Below are 22,232 nucleotides of genomic sequence, written 5' to 3'. Positions count from 1 at the left end.
TGGGTGTGTGAACTAGGGGTGAAGGAGTTGCCCATACTTTACTTTTTTCAAGTGCCTGATACTCTGCCTCTCTTTCTTCTAGGTGCGAGCTCTTTTAGGAACAAAGAAACAAAAGAATGAGGCTCTAAGGTAGGATTTCAGGCAGGACAGTTGCTGGACTTAAGATTGTAGAGAGGGAGTGACCCCATGGCCTAGCCTACCAGGCTCCTCTGTCCATGGGATTTTTCAGGCAAGAATACTGGGGTCGGTTGCCATTTCCTTCTCCAGGGGATCTTCCCGACCCAGGGATTGAACCCATGTTTCCTGCATCTCCTGCACTGGCAGGCAGATTCTTTACCACTGAGTCACCTGGGAAGCCCTCCTTTAAGTTAATTGCCTTCAATACTGCTACCAGAAAAGCCGCATTCTGTTTGGCTGGGAGAGAATAGATACATGTACATGTATGGCTGAATCCCTTGTTGTTCACCTGAAACTATCACAACACTGTAAATTGGCTATACCCTAATACAAAATAAAAAGTTAAAAAAATAAATTATAATGCCAACCCTCTCCAAAAGTATAACCAGGAATTGAAAAGAGAAAAGAATTTTATTATTTTTTAATTCTTTGGTTGCACTGGGTCTTCATTGCTGCATTCGGGCTTTCTCTAGTTGTGGTGAGTGGGAGCTACTCTTCCTTGGGGTGCACGGTCTTCTCATTGCTTAGCTTCTCTTGCAGAGCAAAGCCTCGAGGTGCACAGGTTTCCATAGTTGCAGTTCTGGGGTTCTAGAGCTCTGGCTCTAGCTCCAAGACATGTGGAATCTTCCTGGACCAGGGATTGAACCGATGTCCCCTGCATTGGCAGACAGATTCTTATCCACTGTGCCACCAGGGAAGTCCTCTATTTTACTTTTGAAAAAGAAAGCTCTGTTTTTTTCCCCTGGGTTCTCCATGGTAGGAGGGCTAGTGGGAAGAGGGTCCGACTTACCCCCTCAGAGCCTGGTGCCCACAGCAGGGCTAGGGACAGAAACCTCTCTGAGCTGTTCCTCCCTCAGCTGCCAATGTGATCCCGGCTTCCAGGAGCCACAGGATCTGCGGGCAGCACAAAGAGGTGGGAGGAGATATCAGAGTCCTCCCACCGCGACTGAGTGGATGAAACCCTTAGATGAAACCTGGCTGTTGTGGCCACAGGCCATGGGCCAAGCTTCGAGGCCCACGCAAGAATGGCAATTCGGACTCCTAAAGGCCCAGGATCTAGGGGCGCAGGCTTCCAGGCTCTCGGGCACCAACTGCACACTAGAAGCGGTTCCTGAATTTTTATACTGGGGAGTTGGGTGCATTTGGTTGGAGGGGGACCAGGAGCCGGTTTCAGGCTGCAGCAGTATAGCAAGCACCCCGTTTTTATTTAACTTCGGTTGTTTACTTCCAGTAGGGATGGTGGAACTAGTGGAGATTTTGGGGGTACTAAGCACCCGCTCGAGCCACGCCGTCAGACGCCAGTTTAAAGAAGAGCCAAAGGTTAGACACTGGAGAGCTCCTTACTCCGAGGGGGCGGCTCCGCTCCTGCCGAGCTTGGTTGGCGGGGAGGCTAAGCCTCGCGTCACGGGCGTGCCCAGCTCTCATTGGGGCGGGACCAGGACTGGGCCAGGGAGAGGGCTGGCGGGTACCCGGCTTCCGCGGTGTGGTCTGCCGGGGAGGGGCGGGGTCTGCAGAGATGCTGTGTCCCTGGCGTGGCGCGGGGACAATTAGAGGCCGCTTCGCTTAGCGACGCCAGCGAGAGCCCGGGGGCGGGGAGCGCACGCTCGCAAACCTAAAAGACCAGACCTCACTTTTGTCATCTGGAAAACAGGGCCTGGTTAACCGGCCCTGGCCGAGAGCGGAACTGTAGGTGGGCGGGGCTTTGGTGAGCCGCGGTAGAGAGGTTCAGCGAGAGACTCGGGGCGAAATTGCAGCCCAGTCTGGCCGCGGCGGAGCGCAGGGCATTTCTTTGGTGGGGGCTTATGAACTGAGAAACAATGCTGGTCCACTTACTGCCATCCTCCAAGGATGCTCTAGGAAAAAGACACACACACCACCATCCCCTTTCTTCCAGACCCCGTCCTATCATCACAGACCCCGCGTACAAGACTGTCCGATATCGGCTCAAACTGCTGTGCACCTACACTGGGGCTTGGGTGTGCCGCCACGGCTTAAAAAAAATAAAAAACCTGCACAAAGAATAAGGTCTCATTTGCTTCTTCCACATAACCGGTAGTTGGGACCGTCCGCTCGAGTCTCCGTGATCTTTAGCGCCCTCCTGGGCCCCGGAGCCAGGCGTTGCGCTCAAGCCCCGCCTGGTTTTCACGGAGGCGACAGCGAAACAATGCCCTCTTCCCGGCGCGCAGGGAAGGGACAGACAGGCACAGGCGGGGTTGGGGCTCCAGCTTTGGGCTCTCGGAGCTGTCCGCCACGGGCTGGGCCCCCCGTAGCGTCTTTAGGGCCTACGTGCGACGCGACACGGTGGGAGGGCGGACCGCGGTCAAGGACTTCCCCTCGACCCTAGAGGAACCAGGTTCTGCCGCTGCTCCTCGGAGCCGTACAGAGAAGACAGGTCCTCCAGAGCCTTCGAGTCGGGGGTTAGAGCGGCCTCGGGGCTGAGCCAGGTCTAGCCCGGGCTGAGGACGGCTGCGTCACGGGAGGGGCGGGGCTGCCACGGGCGGAGGCCGGAGCCGGAAGCGGAAGAGGCGCTCGGAGCGGGGAGTGGGGCCTAGCAGCAGCTTGAGCCTGGGAGACCGTGAGTGTGGGGCCCGGGCCCGCGACGGGAGCAGTGGAGGGCGGTGAGTCGGCGGGGAGGGCGCGCTAGGGGTGGGTCCCGGGGCTCTTGGTTCGGTCTCGGGCTACTCCCTTTCGTTTTCTTCTCGGCCCTCCTCAGGCCGCGGCCCCGACCTCTCACCCCTGACCCGCCGCTTCTTCCCCAGAGGGCGATTACCACAGACCCCGACCGCTCGCTCCCGCGAGTCGGCGTCCGAGCGTGAGAGGCCTGAGGCCCCTGCAGAGATCCATTCAGTTTTGGCCCTGTAGCCTGCCCGCGGAATGGGGTGGGGGCCCTACCTGGAATACCCTGGAGGGGCTTTCAGACCCTCCCCTCCCCCTGGCTCGAGGCTTAGTTCGCAGACACCTTCCCCGCGCGGCTTGGAGTTTGATTCGAGCCCAAGCTGGCCTGCCTCCCCCCACCCCCCACCCGCCCACCCCAGGTCGCCCCTCGCATCCACTGGCGGCGGTTACGGGGGACGGGGCTCTGAGATCTCTGGGACCCGAGCGACAGGAAGGGACGCGAGCGAGGGCCGCAGGCCCCCTGCTTGTTTTGTTGTGATGATGGATCCGCTCCAGCCCTGAGGAGGGGCCAGGCCCAGCTGACAGTACAAATGCCCGGGCTGCTCCTCGCTCCGGGAGTCTCTGTGCTTTAGTTCCGGGTGCGGGTGTCCTGGCGTAGGGCTGGGGTGGGAATCGCCTGAGCCAGGGCTCCGTCGAAGCGGAGTTGGCAGCCTTCCAGCTTCCCTCCTCCATGCCCTTGAAAAGGAGGAGCGTTTCACCCGGTGGTGGCGGCTTGCAAGGTGGCAGGTTTGAGGTTGCAGTGGTGGGGCAGCGTCAGCCAAAAATAACCGTGGGGCGCTGGGGTGGCAGGGATCCGGGCGGGCAGCCGCTGACCTGGCTGGCTGCTCTTCTTGTCAGCCCAGTTCTCTGGCCAGGAGCAGCAAATGAGATGTAAGCTTGTGCTCAGAAAAAAGCTGGCATCCTCTGCCTGGTTTTCTTCGCATTACCTTTTTCTTCATTGTGCAGAGCAGAGCCTTCCAGAGCATAATTGTGGCCCTTACCTTCTTTTAACAACCTGTTTGCAGAGGTCTAAGAATTAGAGATAATTGACGAGAAATGGGCCCTAGAGCCCTAGCTGGAAATAATGAGCATCTGGTATTTCCAATATTTCAGCTGCCTAGAATGTGTTAAAGGAAGTTATATTCTCTATGATTGCCTTGTGTGTGGTGTTTTATATAGCTCTTATACTTGTCCTCTCCTTTGCCAAGTTGGCTGGGAGGTCGTGTTATCTCCTTTTTCCAGATACGGTAACCAAGGCCCAGAGTGACTTGTAAGAGGTTAAGAGACCAGTAAGCAGCAGCACTGGGATTTTGTTCAGGGTTTTCTACCCAGAGCTCTCTGCCCTATGGTTCCTTGGAAGGGACTTTTAAAATGTCCTTAGGTGGCGCTAGTGGTAAAGAACCCGCCTGCCAATGCAGGAGATGTAAGAGATGCAGGTTTCATCCCTGGGTGGAGAAGATCACCTGGAGAAGGGCATGGTAACCACTCCAGTATTCTTGCCTGGAGAATCCCATGGACAGAGCAGCCTGGCAGGCTACAGTCCATAGGGTCACAGAGTCAGACATGACTGAACTGACTTAGCATGCGCACATGCAATGCTCTTAAGGCATTTAACACAGAGTTACCTGGAACCTTTTTAATGTTGTTAGTGAAAAGCTGCCTTCAGTACATCTGTGGGCCCAGACCTGTGCTAGGCATTTGACCTTAAGGCATGTACTAGGCATGTTACTTACAGGGTGGCATAATTTAATCCTCACAGAGCTATCCCCGTGTTGTAAGAGGAAGCTGAAGGTTGCAGTGGTTTAATAACTTGCCTAAAGGCACAAGCTGGAAATGGCAGTGCCAGGATTCAGATTGACTTCTCTCTGACTTTGAAGCTATGCTGTTTCCATTAACGTGACCGTGTCTGTACATGAATCTTGTAGGTCCCAGGAGGGAGTCTTTGGCCTGTTGTGAACTAGATCAGGTCTTCCAGGTCTGATGCTTTGCCCAGTGAGGATGGGCAGTGCCTTTGTTCTGATCACTGGAGCATCTTCCGTGTCACTTAGTGAGATGTGAGATACTGCCTTCATTGCATTGCTTGGGGACCTGACCCAGCCATAATGGCAGGGAAACAGTGAAACATTAATCTGCTGATAACCAAAACAGAGCTGCAGTCTGAGCTCTTGAGCTGTTACAGAATATTTAGGGTTTTGAGTGATTTGTAAAAGGTTAAGAGACCAGTAAGCAGCAGCACTGGGATTTTGTTCAGGGTTTTCTACCCAGAGCTCTCTCCCCTATGGTTCTTTGGAAGGGACTTTTAAAATGTCCTTAGGTGGCGCTAGTGGTAAAGAACCCGCCTGCCAATGCAGGAGATGTAAGAGATGCAGGTTCCATCCCTGGGTGGAGATCACCTGGAGAAGGGCATGGCAACCACTCCAGTATTCAAGGGTTGCTGGGGCCTAGACTTTCAGGTGGAGGGCAGAAGACAGCTGCTAGCCAGGAGATTGAGGGCAGTGACTTTCTTGGGATCCCAGGAAAGCTCCCAGGTGTTTTATCAGATATGCTTTGGTGACCTGCTCATTCAAGGAGAGCTGTTCCATCCTTTTCTCCTCCAGACAGACCCTTCTCATGAGATGGGGCAGCCTCAATGGATTTTCCAAAAATGTGCTTCATCAGGCAAGCCCAGGACTGACCACCATTGGTTGACTATGGCCAAGTGAAGGATTGGGAGGGAGGCTGGCTGCAGTCTCTGACCGAGCCCTCCCAAGGAGGCAGTGTCATGTTTTGGGGTATGGGTGGAACGGGGAGCTGGCCTCACATAGCACATGGCTTAACCAACCTGGCAGTTTCCTGTGGTGAATGTAAATTCCCACTGAACTAGGAGTAATGGGGTGGGGCCCTTTTGGCCTGCCTCTGTGAACATAGAGCCTGTCAGACAGACAGCCTTCTGGCTCCTCCTGAGATGGGCACAGAAGAGGGTACTGGAGCAGGGGATTTAGAAGAGGGAACAATAATGGTCCTGTTGGGGGTGAGGCACTGCCTGGGCATGGCACCAGTGGCAGGTGGTGTAAGGGTGCGAAATAGGCCTCAGGCAACTAACTTGGTTGCTCTGAAGACACCTGGCATCTTTGCTGATTCTGAGACTGAATTTAGACCAACAAGGGCTGCATAGACCCCCATGTCTGCTTGACCAGACCCTCAGGTGGGCTCGGGAATGTTTTGGGGCCCCTCTTTGTCCGAGGACTAGCCTGCTCATTTCTGCCTGTGGCTCCTCACACTGATTTGTAGTCCTTACTCCCTTGAGTGGGGTACCGTTCAGGGCCTCAACCAGGCAACTTGGCTTCTCAAACTCGAGGTCTTTCACCCCTTGCTCCTGCGTGTTGGCTCCCTGCCAGCAGCCTTTTGACTGTGACCTCTGGCTCAACAGAACAGGCCCTTCCTAGGACCCTACAGACGAGCAGGAGGGAGCTGAGCATGAGAGGCTCCCTTTCTTCCCCGGGGGTCTTCTGTGGTGGTGCTCACCAGCCCCTTCCTGCATTTGGCCTCAACACCGGTCCTGGCTCACCTGGTTCCCTGAGTGCTCAGGCCACTAGGCCAAAGCTGTGCTGGGGAGGCAGCTGTTTGTTTGTTCACCAGTAGAGAAGGGTGTTACCCATTGTCTGCTGTTTGACCAGTGTGACCTCAGAGTTCTTCATCACTTCATAAACCCCTGGGAGGGGCTGCCCCCAAACAGAACAATGGGCCTCTTCAGGAGTGCCTAGGCAGCCCAGTGGCTGGCTGCATGTTCAGCAGGGCTTTCTGTTTCCGTGGCCCAGATGCATCACTGTAAGCGATACCGTTCCCCTGAGCCAGACCCATACCTGAGCTACCGATGGAAGAGGAGGCGGTCTTACAGTCGGGAACACGAAGGGAGATTGCGATACCCGTCTCGAAGGGAGCCGCCGCCACGGAGATCTCGGTCTAGAAGGTGAGAGGGAGTTAGGTGGGAAGGGAGGACCCCTTCCCCCTTGGGCTGGGGAGATGGTCTGGAGGCTTGTGACCCCTGGGCCTCTTCAGGCGGCTGCGCCTCTGCCTGGCTGCACCTGGGTCACCACCCTGCCCTCTCCCGTCTCCTCCTCTGACCTCAGCTGCATCCCCTGGCCTTCGTTCACCGCCATCCTGCCACCCCTTCTTTGTCTGTCTTTGAGTCTTCCTTCTCCTAACATGTTCCCCTGTTTTGTAGGCCAGCATCTCCCCTCCTGACCTCTGAGCCTTGCTCAGTGTGGGTTAGGAACATAATCTCAGCCCTTTCCAGAGGTTGGTCTCTGGTCTTATCTCCAGCCCTAGGCCAAACTTACAGTCTTAGCAGGCCACCGAGAGCTCTGTGATAGGGGAACCCTCAGAGGCCCTCTGCCACGCTACCTGGCCCCCCACCCCACCCCCCATGCTCTGCCTCTTGCTGCCCTGGAAGGATGCCTTCAGGAGCCCCAGGTCTGGAGACTGGAGTTCACATACATGTGCTCCCCCTCCCCACCTCCCATAGTCCAGATGCCTCTGCTCCAAAAGACGACCCTTGTGAGCCCTTTGCAAGCACCCCACCACAAGTTTTGCCTGGCAGCAGGAGCCTGCGTGGGGGGAGGAAATTCTGACCAGTGACTCTTGGCAGCCATGACCGCTTGCCCTACCAGAGGAGATACCGGGAGCACCGTGACAGCGACACATACCGGTGTGAAGACCGGAGCCCATCCTTTGGAGAGGACTACTATGGATCTTCACGTTGCCATCATCGCCGGCGATCACGGGAGAGGGAGCCGTACCGGACCCGCAAGCATGCCCACCACTGCCACAAACGCCGCACCAGGTCTTGTAGCAGCGCCTCCTCGGTGAGTGGTGGCCAGAGTGTGCTGGCTGGGGCTTGAAGGCCTCGTCTCTTTCTAGCCTTCTCTCAGGTGGCTGGTCTGGGTGAGTACTGCCAGCCGTATGCACGCGCGTTTGGTGTGTGTGTGTGTGTGTATGTGTTGTCTGGTCCAGTTGCAGGGCTGAACAGGGGCCCAGCTCCTCTGTCTTCTGGCCCACTGGCAATGGCAACTTAGGGGTTCTGGTTCCGGCGCTGGCTGGCCTCTGGCCTCCCTGTCTCCACACTGCTCCAGGCACAGGCCACGTGTGTGAGTGGCCAGGGTCACTTCTTCAGGATCCTTAATAGGGTTGCTGGTATGTGGTCTGGAGCTGTTTGACCTGGTCCTTCCCACCCAGAGATTGCCCCGCCACACAGCTGAGTGCTCTAACTGGCGTGGACTGCATCCACCTCTGCAGTCTCCTCTCCACACCCCTCACCAGAGGCCTGGAGGCTGGAGTGCCCATGGGTGGAGGGCTGGGTCCGTCCGTCAGTGAGCTTGGACTGGGACCTGCCCTCTGACCTTCAGGCTTGCCCTCTTCAGTCTAGCCTCTTCATGTGAGGGGCAGTCAAGGCGAGGGGGATGAGCTGCCTGTGGGGCGGGGCAGAAAGGCCCCAGCTCCAGGCCGTGTCCAGTTGCAGGTCACACGCCCAGAGCAGGGCCTGGAAGCATTCTTCTTGCGGAGTGTTGTACAGATCTCTGCTGAGACCAGGAACCTGCTCTGCGCTCAGCTCTCTGGGAAGGAAGGCCAGTTTGTGTCTTGGAGGGTATATGCCGTCTTGTCTTCCCTTCCCAGCCCTCTGCCTTGGCTCCCTGGCTCCCGGCCTCGAGGCCCCGAGGAGTGGTGGTGCCGCAGTGGAGGGGGGCCAGGTGTCTCTCTGCCGAGCTTTCCCGTGACTTCTCTGAGTGGCCGTGGGTTGAGGGTTGACTGGGCACACGGCATGGCCTGGTGCCCTCTCTGCACACTGCCACAGGTGTGTGGCTCTGCTTCTTCTCTTTTTGGTGCCCTTTGTTGTCATGAGGCTCAAGTTGGGTCTGGCCTGTGAGTCGCCTCGGTGCCAAGGCCAGGGCAGGAGCTGGCTTGGGGCCTGTGTGGGCCGTTGTGGTGGTAGGCCTTGGAGAGTAGGCCGGCCCAGAGGATCCAGCGCTCCTTCTCTGCTCGAGGCTGGTGGTGCAAGGGCTGCCGACGGAAGGCTGGTTCTGCTGGTGATGCTGAGTCTGGCCACAGATGCTGTCTAGGGGCAGGTGGCAGCTGTCGGGTGTGTGCAGGACCGCGTGGGCAGACAGACTGGGCATTCTGCAGCTGAACCAGAGTGGCCTCTGACCGTTCTGGATGATCTGACCAAGGCTCGGCCCGCCGTCTTCTTGCACCCTTCTCACTGCGTCTTCACCCTGGCTGAAGCCGACACGGGAGGGCCGGGAGGGGGAGACTCAGTGGAGGAGGGAGTCAGGCCTGCGACTCTCCACATGGCCCGGCCCCTTAGCGGCAGAGGCTGGGCGTCTTTCTGAGCATTTGCGGCGCCTTTCTTTTAGATAATGTCCGAGTTTTCTTTACATACCTGTAGCTGTTTTTACTTTTCTGTTTTTGAAGTCAGTTTGTGTCTTGACGTGTCCCTTGCAATATCCCTATCGTTATATATGCTGTGTGCCTTATGAAATGCTGGGATCTGGAAAATCCAATCAACCAACCCACCGGCTCCTCACCGTCTCCACCTCTGCCTTTGACTGACACCTCAATCTGTCAATCGGAACCGCCTACCATGCGATTGGTCGGATGGCGTTTCGGGGGGCGGTGCATGCAGAGAAGCCAACAGAGCAGTAAGCGCAGCAGCCGGAGTGTGGAAGATGACAAGGAGGGCCACCTGGTGTGCCGGATCGGCGATTGGCTCCAAGAGCGATGTACAGCCACCTTTCGTAAAACTTTACCTCTCTACTTTCTATCCCCCTTGTTAGACGAGACCTCTCCTGCCCGAGGGGCCGCTATTGCGCGTGGTGCCTTAGAGGGGCCACCAGTAATTGCCTGAATGACACAGACTCTAGCAACTTCTGTTTTTAAGAGTGTAGCAGTGAGAAAGAAACCTTTTATGTTTTTGAGAATTTGAATGCTGTGAACTTGCAGGAGCTGCCAGCCCTCCGTCCTCCAGGCTCTCATGCCCTGTTTCTTTTCTCTCCTAGATGAGATCGTGGGAAACCTGGGTGAAGGCACCTTTGGCAAGGTGGTGGAGTGCTTGGACCATGCCAGGTGAGCTCTCTTCCTGGGAAGAGCTGGCCCGAGGTTCTTGAAGGTGGTGGCAGAGCTTAACCTTTTTCTCTCTGAAGAGTAGCACCAAACTCCTGTGCATGTTGGGTTTTTGCTGATCCCCTAAAATAGGGAGAAATTCCTGGGATTCCTGGGCGTGTGGCATCTCTGCCTAAGAACTGTTGGTCACTGAATGGTGCTGTTCCAGTTTCCCCACTTCCTCAGGGCTGTGGTGGAGATCAGAACAGGGCAAAACCCTGGCCCCTCCATGGTCTGGATCTGCTTCCTATGAGCTCTTTTTAGGGGCTTGGCAGGGGTTTGGGCATACTGCTGAGTCCAACTCAAGCATGAGCCTCCACCGTCTGGAGGTCTGCCTGAGAGGCCATGCAGGCCCCCATTGAGAGAGGAGCAAGACCCTGGGCTTTCTCACCAAGTGGGCTGCTGCCTTCTGCAGCGTGGCTAGAGTGTGCTCGGGTAGAGCAGGGGTACACCTGTGTGAGTTGGGATCCTGCTGGGGGTCCCTTGCCCCGTTATAGACTGAAGAGTGAAAAATTTTTTTGTCCCTTGCCATTCCTTGAGACCAGAACCCTTGCCTCCTCTCCCTTAGGCTGGGAGGCTGCCGCCTGCGAACCCACTGCCTTTGAGCCTTAAATGGCCTCTCTTTGGTGTGGCACTTTGGCCAGAAAGTGCTTGTGTCCTTGCTGTCTCATTTGAGCCACGTGTTGCCTGTACGTGACTCTTGTATGATTTTAGGGATGAAGAAATATGCTCAGGGTCCGCCTGTATCCCCCAGCTCTCGAATGGAGGAGCCTGGGTACTGCTGTACTTGGCGCTTCCATGTTGAGGGGTGCCTGGAAAGGACAGTTAAACCTAGCAATTCAGCCTGCCATGTGACCCCAATTTAAGGTGGTGATTATTACCAACGAAGCCTCCCTGGGCACCCAGTTCCCATTTAAACACCCTTCAGACCCCTTGTGGCCCAAGAAGTTAGGGACATGTAGAGTATACAGTGGTAGAGGTGGCAGATCTGAGAGCTGTGCCGCCTGGGGCTCTCTGTGCTGTCACTCTGAGCAGCTAGATGGGAAGCGAGTCTTTGAAGTCACTAAAGGGCAGGCCCAGAGTTCAGGGAACCTTTAGCGAGTCCAGAGGGAGTTGGCCAGTGGGCTTGTTGTGAGAAGGCAGAATTCAGTTCCACATAAGGAAGGGCCGCCCAACTCTGGCAGTAGCTGTGTGGAAGTGATGAGCTCGTCTCAAGGGTCGGAATGCTATTAAGGGATGCTGTTCCAGGAGTCTGGAGTTACGGCTTTTCCTCTGAGGTCCTTTCCTACCCTGAAAATCTGGAAAAATGGGATGAGAAAAATGCACGGTGTTCTAGAAGATGCCTCTGCCCTTCGACCTGTGAACCTTTCTGGCACCAAGGCCAGCTTCCCAGAGGCCTTAGGCCACACCCTTGTGGGCCAGGGCTTATCACTCTGGTTTCCCACTGGGCATATGAGTACTGGCTCTCCCTGAGAGTGTTGCGCCTGGTAGCCTAACCGCCCCAGTCATTCTCTGCTGGGCACCTGCTCGTGGCATACAGGAGTAGTTCTGGGGGTAAGGTGGGAGGTGTGGAGCAGGAGTTATTAAAATCCTCATTGGACACTAAATAAGGGTTCCTGGCACTCAGGGTCTCTGACAAATGCCATGGCTGGTATTGAGGCAGGTGGGGCCAAGAGGTTCACTGAGGGATCGGTCCTGGGGTTCAGTGAGGGGAAGAGCCTCTGCTGGCACCTTTCCCTCCTGCCAGGCTCTCACTCCCTCCTGGAAGCCCAGGAGGAGCAGTTTGTGTAGAGTTGGTGATGTGTTCAGGAAAGTCAGCAGGTGCAGCAGAGGGTTCTGAGTGGGTGGCCTAGCCAGGGTCAGGACTGACTGGACTCCAGGTCAGGTAACTGAGCAAGCTCTAGGGCTGGTGCTGGTCAGCAGGATAGGGCTCTGCTCCTCTGCCCACTCCACCCAGGGGCTGGCAGCAGCTGAGATCATAAAAACCTAAGACTGGCACGGTTGTCAACAGCAGCTTCGTATTGCACAGGTAGAGGTCTGGAGTTGTGTGGGGCAGGCTGGGCATCAAGAGTCTGCTGTCTTCAGGGCAGCCCTGTTCCTGGAGTCCTAAGTAGCATTTGCCAGGAGTCGCTGGGTTGGGGTGGAGGGTGGGGGAAGGGCTGCATACCTTTTCATGAGGACTGCTGCTTCCTTCCCCGGTCCAGAGGGAAGTCTCAGGTTGCCCTGAAGATCATCCGCAACGTAGGCAAGTACCGGGAGGCCGCCCGGCTAGAAATCAACGTTCTCAAGAAGATCAAGGAGAAGGACAAAGAGAACAAGTTGTGAGTGTCGGCAGGAAATGGGTGGGAAGCTTCCTAGGGGTCAGTGTGTGTCCAGTCCAGTGGCCCAGACCCACTGGGACTGAGCAGTGTCTTTTGCCGGGTTGGCACCATGCCTTCTCCCAACAGCCAGAGCCAGGGGAGTCCGGTGAGTGAGTCTTGCTGGAAGGAACATCTGGGTTTCAGTCTAAGCTCCACTGCAACCAGCTCTCTGTTCTGAGGTGGCCTCCTTGCCCTGCATTTGTGAATTAGAGGCTTCACTGGGTTGTGGTGGGCATTAGACAAGATATAAACCCAAAACTGTTCAGGGTGCTCATGTAGTCAGAGATATCCGAAGGAGCACACAGACACGGAGCGTTCCCCTCCGCTAAGCACTGTGCTGAGCCCTGCAGACTCAGGAAGCTCGGCAGAGGGCACTTGTCCTGTGGAGTGGCCTGGTTATGCCATCTCTCTCTGAGAGCAGGGACTGTGCCCATAGTTTTCTCTTTGTGAATCTGCATCCTGTCTGTGACCCAGCAGCCTGGGAGGGAGTGGGGACTGTCTTCACCTGAGGAAGCAGGTGGGCAGCCAGCCCCCAGCACAGACCCTGAGCCCCATCCGTCCTTCTCCAGCCTGTGCGTCTTGATGTCTGACTGGTTCAACTTCCACGGTCACATGTGCATCGCCTTTGAGCTCCTGGGCAAGAACACCTTTGAGTTCCTAAAGGAGAATAACTTCCAGCCTTACCCTCTACCACATGTCCGGCACATGGCCTACCAGCTCTGCCACGCCCTTAGATGTAAGTTCCCACCTCAAGTGGAGCAGGGGGAGCCTCCTGTCTGCAGCAGAGGCACCTGGTGGCCCTGCCCTCCCATCAGGTGCTCCAACACATTGCTGACTGTTCTGCTGGGCCCGAGACACTAGGGCCCCTTTGGTTGAAAGGCCTTCAAGTAGGAATCTGTGACGACGGAGAGGCTGCAGTCCCCTCCAGGGGCCTGCGGAGCTGGCCTCTGACCCCAGGCTCTCCGGAAGAGAAGGGAGAGAGCTGCTCTAGGATTAGCCCCGTACCATCCCCATGCCTACCTTCCTGCATAAGATGAAGAGGTCGCAGACTGACCTGGTAGATCCCACCCACAGATCCTGTCACACAGACACCATGTCTCACCATCATTTCCCGTCTGTCCGCCAGTCTCTTAAGGTGGTACCTGTGCTCAGTGCTGCAGGATTTGTAGCGGTTGAAACAGGTTGGAAAGGCTCACTGGAGAGAAGGTGGCTAGACCTAGAGCTAGACTAGCAGGGTCTGCATAGATGGCGGGACTGGGGAGAGCGTTCCGAGCCAGGTGAGCCACCCAGCGCTGGCACAGAGCCTGGCACGTGCTGCAGCTCACTGTGGTGAAGAGAGGGCCCATGTAAAGAGAGACGGGCTACACTGTCGGGGGGGTCGAGTGCCAGATGGAAAAAGTGATGAGTGGCAGGGTACAACCATCGGTGGGACAGGGTTGGAGGGAAAAGGCAGACGTCCCCCTGCTCGGGGATGAGGGGAGAAAGGCAGGACTGGCTTCATTGTTTCATAGGGAGCCCTGTGCTTGGTTTAATGCTCTCCTACTACTATCTTTAGATTCTAAGTAACTTTTGAATAAGGAGACCTACATTTTCATTTTGCCTTGGGCCTTGCAAATTATGTAGCAGGTGCTTGGGAGAGGGAACCACCCCAAGACTGATCCTGCAGCTTTGGTGAGAGACCTGGTCCCCTGCAGACAGATGGAAGGAGGTTTTCTAAATGGAAGGCATCTCCCCTGCCCCCTCAAGAATTAGAACCCTCTGAGTTCATAAGTACAGAGAACCCTTGAGAGGGAAGCCCTGGCAGAGGCAGTGTGCCACTGCTGGGGTTAGGGGCTGAGGGCTCCAGCAGGCTGGCTCTGGAGGAGGGAGCTGGCCTAGCGCTGGCAGGCGGGCCAGAGAGGAAGCCCAGGTTTTCAGTGTCTGCTTCCCTCCTCTCCTGCTCCCCCAGTTCTACATGAGAACCAACTGACCCACACAGACTTGAAGCCAGAGAACATCCTATTTGTGAATTCTGAGTTTGAAACCCTCTACAATGAGCACAAGGTATTTATTGGTGGGGTAAAGATTGAGGCCCTGTTCTAGGAGTCGGTTACCTACCAGTGCAGACTTCTGACCTGGCTCCCCTTCCCTGCCCTTCAGAGCTGTGAGGAGAAGTCAGTGAAGAACACCAGCATCCGAGTGGCTGACTTCGGCAGTGCTACCTTTGACCATGAGCATCACACGACCATCGTGGCCACCCGTCACTATCGTCCACCTGAGGTGATCCTTGGTGAGTGACTGCAGCTCCGAGCCCAATAGAGCAGGCACTGTTTGGCAAGCTATGAAAACAGGGAGTGTGGTGCTTGTCCACACCTGGAGCCAGTGGCTTGAGTCTCTGTGGTTGTTGACTTGGTCTTAAGAAAGGGACTTCTACTGGGTTTGGGCCAGGAGTCTTGCCAGACAGCGTGGTAGCTGCCCTGTGACCTCTAGGCTGGGAGCACAGAGCTGAGTCTCATAGCCCACCCCATCTTGGCTTTCAGAGCTGGGCTGGGCACAGCCCTGCGATGTCTGGAGCATCGGCTGCATTCTCTTTGAGTACTACCGGGGCTTCACACTCTTCCAGGTAAGGCCTCTCCCTCATCACCCCCCAACCCTAAGCTGCAGAGGCCTGGTGTGGGAGGGACCCCCACCCACCCATCAGCATGCTGTGAGATTAGACTCCTGAGGGTTGTAGGTGCTTGGGAAGGAAGAGGTCAGTCAGGGTAGCTGGAACACTCAGGGACTCCTGCAGTCAGTCATCAGGGACGGAGAACTGGGGTGGGAGGAGTGTTCAGGCAAGGGGCACAGCGTGAGTGAGGGCATGGAGGTGGGCTGGGGCAGGGCACTTTCTGGGGAGAGGGAGGAACTAGCCAGAATGAGTCCTCATGCAGCACACTGGAAGGGTCGAGAAGTCACCCTGAGGGAAGAGGCTGGCTTCCTCCCTGGTCCCAGGCTGCCGCCGCATCAGAAGGGCTGCGGCTGCCATCCCATTGGTGGGTTTGCACCTCCTGGGGCAGGGAGAAACCTTGACCGTCTTTCTTACCCCTTATTCTCTGAGGGACCTTGAGGGGGTGGAGGCTGTCATGATTCCCACTTGCTGTGTCCCTCACCCTTCCACAGACCCACGAGAACCGAGAGCATCTGGTGATGATGGAGAAGATCCTAGGGCCCATCCCATCACACATGATCCACCGGACAAGGTAAGGATGTGTCTCGGAGTGACCTGGCTGAGCTGTTGCCCAGACCTTCCTGCTGGGTCAGGCCAGGGTCCCCTGCCTTGCTTCGCTGCTCTTCTCTGCGCTGCTGCTCTTTCTGGCTTTAAGACTCCACCCTTCCTGTCTTTTGTTTTCAGGAAGCAGAAATATTTCTACAAGGGGGGCCTGGTTTGGGATGAGAACAGTTCTGACGGCCGGTATGTGAAGGAGAACTGCAAACCTCTGAAGGTCAGTTTCTGGCTTCCCTCAGCTCAACTCATGCCAAGGAGACCCCAGGCACTGGGCAGAGGCCAGACAGCTAAAAATGGCCTCCTCGTTCCAGCTCTGTGGGAGCCTGTGCCCACGGCTGCCAGGTGCTGGCAGTGAGGCTTCTTGCAAACTGAACTAGAGGGGCCCTTAGCTCTTCCCCTTCCCCACAGGGTGGCTCTGATGTAATCGGGGCATCCGAAGAGCCAGATATCCGAGACCCTGCTACTTCCCATTCCCTTTTTTCTCACCTGGCAGGACTGAGGGGAGGGTGAGGGAAGACCTAGACATGGCCAGGAAGCCTCTGTCAACTGCATTTGGTGCTTGGACAAGTGAATTTCACAGAGGGGCTGTGTACCCACCTGTCAGAACTTTGCACATGGGGGCAGAGGCATCAAGTCAGCAAGATACCCGGTAGCCTGACAAAGTTCAGAGCAGACATGATTGTAGGCGCGAAAAGCAAAGAGCTGTTCCTTGTCCAGGAGGGCAGTAGTCGTCCTCCAGGGGGGCATGCTGCCTCCTCAGCCATGCAGCAAGGCTTCCCAGAGGCAAGGGGACCAGCTGTGGCCTCCCACGGCCCGCCATCACACTGAGGCACCTTGTGTCCCTGAGCAGAGTTACATGCTCCAAGACACTTTGGAGCACGTGCAGCTGTTTGACCTGATGAGGAGGATGTTAGAATTTGACCCTGCCCAGCGCATCACACTGGCGGAGGCCCTGCTGCACCCCTTCTTTGCTGGTCTGACCCCTGAGGAGCGGTCCTTCCACACCAGCCGCAACCCAAGCAGATGACAGGCGTGCAGCCACTGCACCGGAGATGGAGAGCGGGACTGGACTGCCCGGCCCCTCCTCCAACCTCTACCACCGGCCCCAGGGCCAGAGCCACGCAGTGAACAGTGCAATGTGAAGGAAGGCAGGAGCCTGCAGGGGAGGAGACCTGATGCCCAGCTGCCAGAAAGCACAGATTTGACCCAAGCTATTTATATGTTGTAAAGTTATAATAAAGTGTTTCTTACTGTTTGTAACCCCTGGTACCAGTTTGTCCATCTCCAGGCTCCTTGCCTTCTCCCCTCCCTACCTTATTAATAAAGTCTTTCTTAGCGGTGCCACTTGTGGAGAGCTACGTGTGAACTGGGCCAGGCCCGGAAAGGCTAGCCAGCAGCTCGGGTGTCCCCCTGAGCCCAGGAGAGCAGCAGTAGGCCTGCTCAAGTCTGGAAAGGCACCTGGGCCTGTCCTGCACCCGCTTCCCTGCTGGCCCCTGTGCCTCTCAGCCCCAAAGAACATGCCAGGACTGGCCCACCAGCTTTACCTTTCCTTCCAGCCCTGTCTCTGGCCGAGACGTCAGGCTGTGTATGCCCAATAACTGGCTTGTTGAGGTCAAGTGTGAGGATCAAGGCAGGTTCTCAGGGCTGGGGATCCAGTGCCTCACTGCACTGCAGCCCACACAGCAATGTACCACAGCACACAAGATTCCTGTCGTCAGCTTTATTTTAGTGCTGGTTTTTGGTTCCCCAAGAGCTGCATGAGTTTTGGCCACCTGACGGGCCCCGTGGGAGCTGGGCACTATGGGTAGGATGCCTCTGAAAAGAGGTGAAGATGGAGGAATCATGCCATCTTTACCACCACTGGGGAAGGCCCAGGCTGAGGGCAGGAAGAGGCTCCAGTGCCACCTGGGGAGAAAATAGAGGCTTGGGCACCAACTCCCAGTGGCCCCTCAACACAAGGCCATCAGCCACAGGGTCACCATGACTCACTGGAGCAAGCAGAGTCTTCTGGGCCAGGGTTCTAGCTTGCTTTTCTCTGGACCCATTGAGGAGACCTCACCGCATTAACAGGCAGCCAGAGCCTGTTGAGTGGTTGCTTACTAAAATGCCTGTAACCCAGCATTGCTCCTCAAACTACGGCCCCACCTCTGAAGAGAGGGCCTCATTCAGGAGCTTCTCGGCCCTGAGAGTGAGCAGAGGTTCAGGAAGGATACACAGCACGGGATTCACAGTCACTGGCCTCCCTCTACTGCTGGAGACTCTCTGAGGGAGGCTGGGAGGAAAGGAGGGACCAGCCCTCTCTGCCCTGCCTAATCTGCCCCAGCTATGCTCCTATAAGGAAAGTGGTAAGTATCCTGAAACCCAGGGTACCAGGGCCTACCCTGCGTCCATGATCCTTGGCAAGCCCTTCCACTCAACCCCTTAACCATACTGGGTGGGCATAGAGCAGAAGGAAGCCTGAAGCCCTGAAAAAGGCTTTAAAGCACAAGCCTCTGCAAGGGCCCCTCTCGGGAACTTCAGGACATGGCTCCCGTTCTGCCAACTTCCAGGGACTGTGAATAGGGGCTCAGTGCCTTAGGATCTGAGCAGCACTGTGTTCCTAAGGCTGAGGCCCACCAGCTAGCTCATCCAGAACTAGCCTCATTTTGGCATCTGTGAGACAGGGTGCTGGCCCTGAGCCTATACATCTAGAGAGGACAATCAAAGGGTTCAAGGCCCAGACGCTAAAAGCTGGGGGGGTGGGAGGGACATGCGCCCACAGCTGCAAAGGACCATTTCAGGGGAAGGGCAGAGGGGGCAGGAAAGTAGGGGTCTGGGTGCAGGCAAAGAGGAGGGGGCGTGGTGGCTTAGGACAGAAGCACCAGGGAGCCTCTTCTGGTTCAGCACCAGGCTCCCCCAGGGGCCTCCCCAATACTGAACATTAAAGCTGCACCCTGAGGGGTCTGGCCCCAGACTAGGCAAAGGCTCAGTCCCCAGCTAGAGAGTATGGGATTGGGGGGCACTGCTGGCAAGATGGGCACTGTGGTTCTACAGTAACATAAGCTTATACTACCTGTGCTGAAGACAACAGAAAAACAGTTAAAAAATCCCAATACAGTAATACCATTCAGACGCCACCCTGGCTCCCCCTTCCCTGCCTCTCAGAGTGATGGAGTGGAAAGGAGGAAGGACCCTTGGGGGGGAAAAAAAAAATCTAGCATAAAACTTGATCAGCTCAGGAGAAAGGGTCAAAGCCCCCATCATCTTAACGGTGGGGCTCGGGGAAGGCCTCAAAGCCCTCAAACTGAACCGAGAATGCAAGTCTGCCCTCTAGCGGACAGCGGCAGCGCAGCCAGTTCTACACGATCAGAGGAAGGGCCGCTTGGGTGGAGGAAGCAGGGGAGACAAAGCCACAAGCTCTGAACCAGAGCAAGCACAGACCCCCCCCCCCCCCCCCCCGAACAGGGCTGCCCCACCCCGTGAGGCGTCGGCCCAGGCCCAGCGGCTGTAAACCTGACATGTACGGTCTGTGAGCTGCCTATGTCTGTAAACAAAGCCCCACCTGACCATGCAGGGGGCCGAGTGTAGAGATGCCTGGAGCCACTGTGCACTTAAGCCTGCCACTCACCCCGTGCCCCCAGCAGGGAAGCTTTCCCTGGCTCAGGGCACATGACAGGTCAGTTTTAAATATGATCTGCTCTTTCAAAGAAACAAAATGAAAAGAGAAAAAATTCAACAACAAGGTCCATGAAGCTTCACATCCTTAAGGCGTTCGCTGTCAAGTTCAGTGTCAGGAGCAGAAGGGGACTACGAGGTCCAGCCCACCCAGAGCCCTTCTAGGCAGAGTGCAGTGGGATGACAAACTTGCAGCCGAAGGGCGAGTGGTAGTTGATGCCCACCTCCTGGAAGACCTGCTGGGGAATGCCGATGTCACACAAATAGACACGGCCTGCATGCTCCCCCAGAGGCAGAGGCAGGCCCAGAGCCAGCGACCACTTGGCATCGATGCCCTGTTCACCTTCATGCACAGGAGGGTCTATGCTGAGTACTGGTGCCCGGTTCTGGTTGGCCCAGGCCACAGCTGCCTTGTACCAGGGCTGATCCCGCAGGAAGGCATTCTCGGGGCAATCCAGACAGTTGATCACCAGGTCCACAGGGCTAGTGGGCAGATCTGCAGGTGGAAAGAGTGCCATCTGTAACCCCTATAAAGCAGAGAGCAGTCCAGGCTGGGACAAGAACCTCAGTGACCCCAACCAAGAGTGTCTTATTCAGACACCACTCCAATGCCTCTGCAGAGGCCAGGCTTTTCAAGGTTGGGCTGGGACTCAGGCTCCAGGAGTTCCAAGACCTGGTTGGGCTGGGTGCTAGAGACCAAGGGTATGTCAGCCCAATGGACCACTGTCCTCGTGGAGCTCCCAGGCTGAAGCACTGTCGTGCTGGGTGAGCAGAGCTTCTCAGGACATGAGGCGCCTGCCTCCTCTGCACATCTAACTTCCTAGTAAATTATAAGCTCTGGGAAGGTGGGCTCTATTACCAAGTCAGCCTTGAGGGGGAGGATGTGACCAGGGCCCAGGAGAATTGGGCTGACTGCCATTTGCCATCTAGCCCAAGAAGTGTGAATAGGCAAGAGCGTGCTCACTCTATACCAGTCTGGCCTGCTCCCACACTGGCCTTGCTGGTCCCCTATTATAAAAATGAGTCCTTCTTGCAGCCCAAACTTAAGAACAGGGAAGGAATCTCTCACTTCTCCCAGGTGTTTAAAAAGGCTTCTCTGCTCTCACCAAGCCTCTGGCACAGTGTAAGAACAGATGGCTCAATAAGCACGTAAGTCCTGACCAGCCTAAGAGGTTAAACTGAGACTAGCGGAAATCAGACCAAACTCAAGGGTAAACATCCTGGAGCAACTGGGATAGGAAGCCTTGTGGGCAGCTAAGGAAGAATAACTGCCTGAAAAAGGGCATCATATTACAGCTCTTAAGAGGGGGAATCCACATATGAGAACCCCTGCCCAGGTCTCAGCCTTAAGTACTAACATACCTTAATTAGAGTCTCAGAACAGGCCACCACAGGTGGGGATGGGGGTGTCCCTGTGAGCCCTGAGGCTTTTGAGAGTGGGAATGGCATCTTCCCTTCGAGGTAAGAGACTGAGGTTCTGGCCCTATCTTGCCATCTGATCCCTGGCAAGGCCCTTTCTCTGGGCCACATTTACTTGCTCCACTTCTCCCCTGTTCTCATTTCAACCCACTCCAATCAGACCACGCTTCACTGCACCACTTAAAACTGCCCCTGTCAAGATCACTAGGGGCATCCACACTGCTGGATCCAGCAGTCCAGTCTTTGAGTCTGAGTGAGATGGAGAGTCACTTTAGGAATAAGTAGCAGAAAGATATAATCCAGCTCGGGTTCCAGACGATCATTGCGTCTGTTGTTTGAGCACAGACTGTAGACGTACACAGAATTATTAAGGCTGTTGTAATAACTGGATCGAGAAGTGATGGTGGCTGAAGACTTCAGATGAAGTCTCGATCTCCATCTGAACAACCTAGAAAGGCTTGCTGACACAGCTGCTCACACCCTCTTTTCTTTACTTGTCTTCCAGGTACCAGACTCTCCAGGCTTTCCTTCTCCTTCAATGACCACTCTTTCCCTGTCTCTTAGCTGGTCCCTTAAACTTCTATCCAAAGAACTCACTCTAACAACCTATCTAGTCTCTCTTCCTACACGATACCTTATCCAGGCTCATTACAGCTTTAAACACCACCTCCCCACACTTGTAACTCCAGACTGGATCCCTTCTCTTAACTCCAGACTCATCTCCATCAATCAACATTTCCACCTGCCTATCCAAAGGGCATCTCCAACTGAGCTTCTGCTCTTCTTCCCCAAACCTCTCCCAGCTCTTCCCATCTCAGTGATGGCACCTCCATCCTTCCAGTTACTCAGGTCAAGAACCTTGGAGTCATTCTTTACCCTTCTCTTTCTCTTATCCTTTACATCCAATCTATAAACTCTTATCTTCAATACTGCTTCAGAAACTAACCACCTTTCATCACTTTCATGCTGTCTCAGCCACCATCACTTCTTATTCTAATTATTACAACAGCCTTAATAATTCTGTGTACATCTACAGTCTGCGCTCAAACAACAGACATAATGATCGTCTGGAACCCAAGCTGGATTCTTTCTGCTACTTATTCCTAAAGTGACTCTCCATCTCACTCAGACTAACAGTTCAAGCCTTGCGTAAAGACCCACAGGCCCTGTATGATGGGCCCCGAAATGTCTAAGTCTACCGCTTCCCTCCACCCAGCCCTCCAACATTCTCGAGCTCCCTTCCCTGTTTTATTTGTCTCCATAACACTTACTACCATCTGACCTGAGAGAAATGTCACTTGTCATTTGTCCTAACCAGAATGTAAGGTCCACAAAAGCATGGATTAAGGGAAAAAAAAATCTATCGCCATATCCCGTGTCAGGAACAGCGCCCATTCTGTACTTATCTGTGAAACGAGTAAATGGATCCCCACCTCTCCATCTGAGTGGTGGGAGGAGGAGGAAGGTGAAGGGATGGGAAGTAGGCAAGTCGACACCAAAGGTATTTATTTCCTTAAGACTCTAAGACTACTCATGAGCAAAGTGCTCTTTACACCTGTGGTGCTATTCCGCCTGTCGCCACTGGGCGG

General features: G+C 55.5%; 2 protein-coding genes and 2 long non-coding RNA genes across 11 annotated transcripts in view; 1 reads left to right on the top strand and 3 right to left on the bottom strand.

Annotated features, from left to right (window-relative positions):
• Window positions 1-569: 569 nt before the first annotated feature.
• LOC138423832 (uncharacterized) lies at window positions 570-1,071 on the bottom strand. The gene is made up of 2 exons (XR_011250470.1): window positions 968-1,071; window positions 570-832 (listed from the first exon to the last, which is right to left on the bottom strand). It is a non-coding gene; the product is annotated as an uncharacterized lncRNA (long non-coding RNA).
• A 1,243-nt stretch (window positions 1,072-2,314) lies between these two features.
• On the top strand, window positions 2,315-16,830 carry CLK3 (CDC like kinase 3). 6 transcript variants are annotated; one of them, XM_069560179.1, is made up of 13 exons: window positions 2,315-2,752; window positions 6,630-6,781; window positions 7,460-7,676; window positions 9,491-9,587; window positions 9,864-9,930; window positions 12,171-12,287; window positions 12,896-13,062; window positions 14,275-14,369; window positions 14,466-14,595; window positions 14,846-14,928; window positions 15,465-15,544; window positions 15,697-15,787; window positions 16,421-16,830. In XM_069560179.1, exons 2-13 carry the CDS (start codon window positions 6,630-6,632, stop codon window positions 16,595-16,597), a joined length of 1,473 nt encoding a protein of 490 aa, XP_069416280.1. In that variant the 5' UTR covers window positions 2,315-2,752; the 3' UTR covers window positions 16,598-16,830. The 6 variants fall into 6 exon arrangements, with proteins under 6 accessions (XP_069416280.1, XP_069416278.1, XP_069416283.1 ...); XM_069560177.1 differs by having other exon boundaries at window positions 2,316-2,795; XM_069560180.1 differs by having other exon boundaries at window positions 2,677-2,795; window positions 6,607-6,781.
• LOC138423829 (uncharacterized) lies at window positions 10,823-13,936 on the bottom strand. The gene is made up of 2 exons (XR_011250467.1): window positions 12,134-13,936; window positions 10,823-11,264 (listed from the first exon to the last, which is right to left on the bottom strand). It is a non-coding gene; the product is annotated as an uncharacterized lncRNA (long non-coding RNA).
• A 445-nt stretch (window positions 16,831-17,275) lies between the features above and the next one.
• The window catches only part of EDC3 (enhancer of mRNA decapping 3), a 54,962-nt gene continuing 50,005 nt past the window's right edge, over window positions 17,276-22,232 (bottom strand). For all 3 annotated transcript variants that reach the window (XM_069560172.1, XM_069560174.1, XM_069560175.1), the window contains one exon: window positions 17,276-19,720. In XM_069560172.1, coding sequence (XP_069416273.1) covers window positions 19,386-19,720 — 335 coding nt within the window. In that variant the 3' untranslated portion in view covers window positions 17,276-19,385. The remainder of the gene's footprint in view (window positions 19,721-22,232) is intronic.

Source organism: Ovis canadensis, chromosome 18 (assembly GCF_042477335.2).
Source record: "Ovis canadensis isolate MfBH-ARS-UI-01 breed Bighorn chromosome 18, ARS-UI_OviCan_v2, whole genome shotgun sequence".
Taxonomy (NCBI): domain Eukaryota; kingdom Metazoa; phylum Chordata; class Mammalia; order Artiodactyla; family Bovidae; genus Ovis; species Ovis canadensis.
This window is presented reverse-complemented; position numbering and strand designations above follow the sequence as displayed.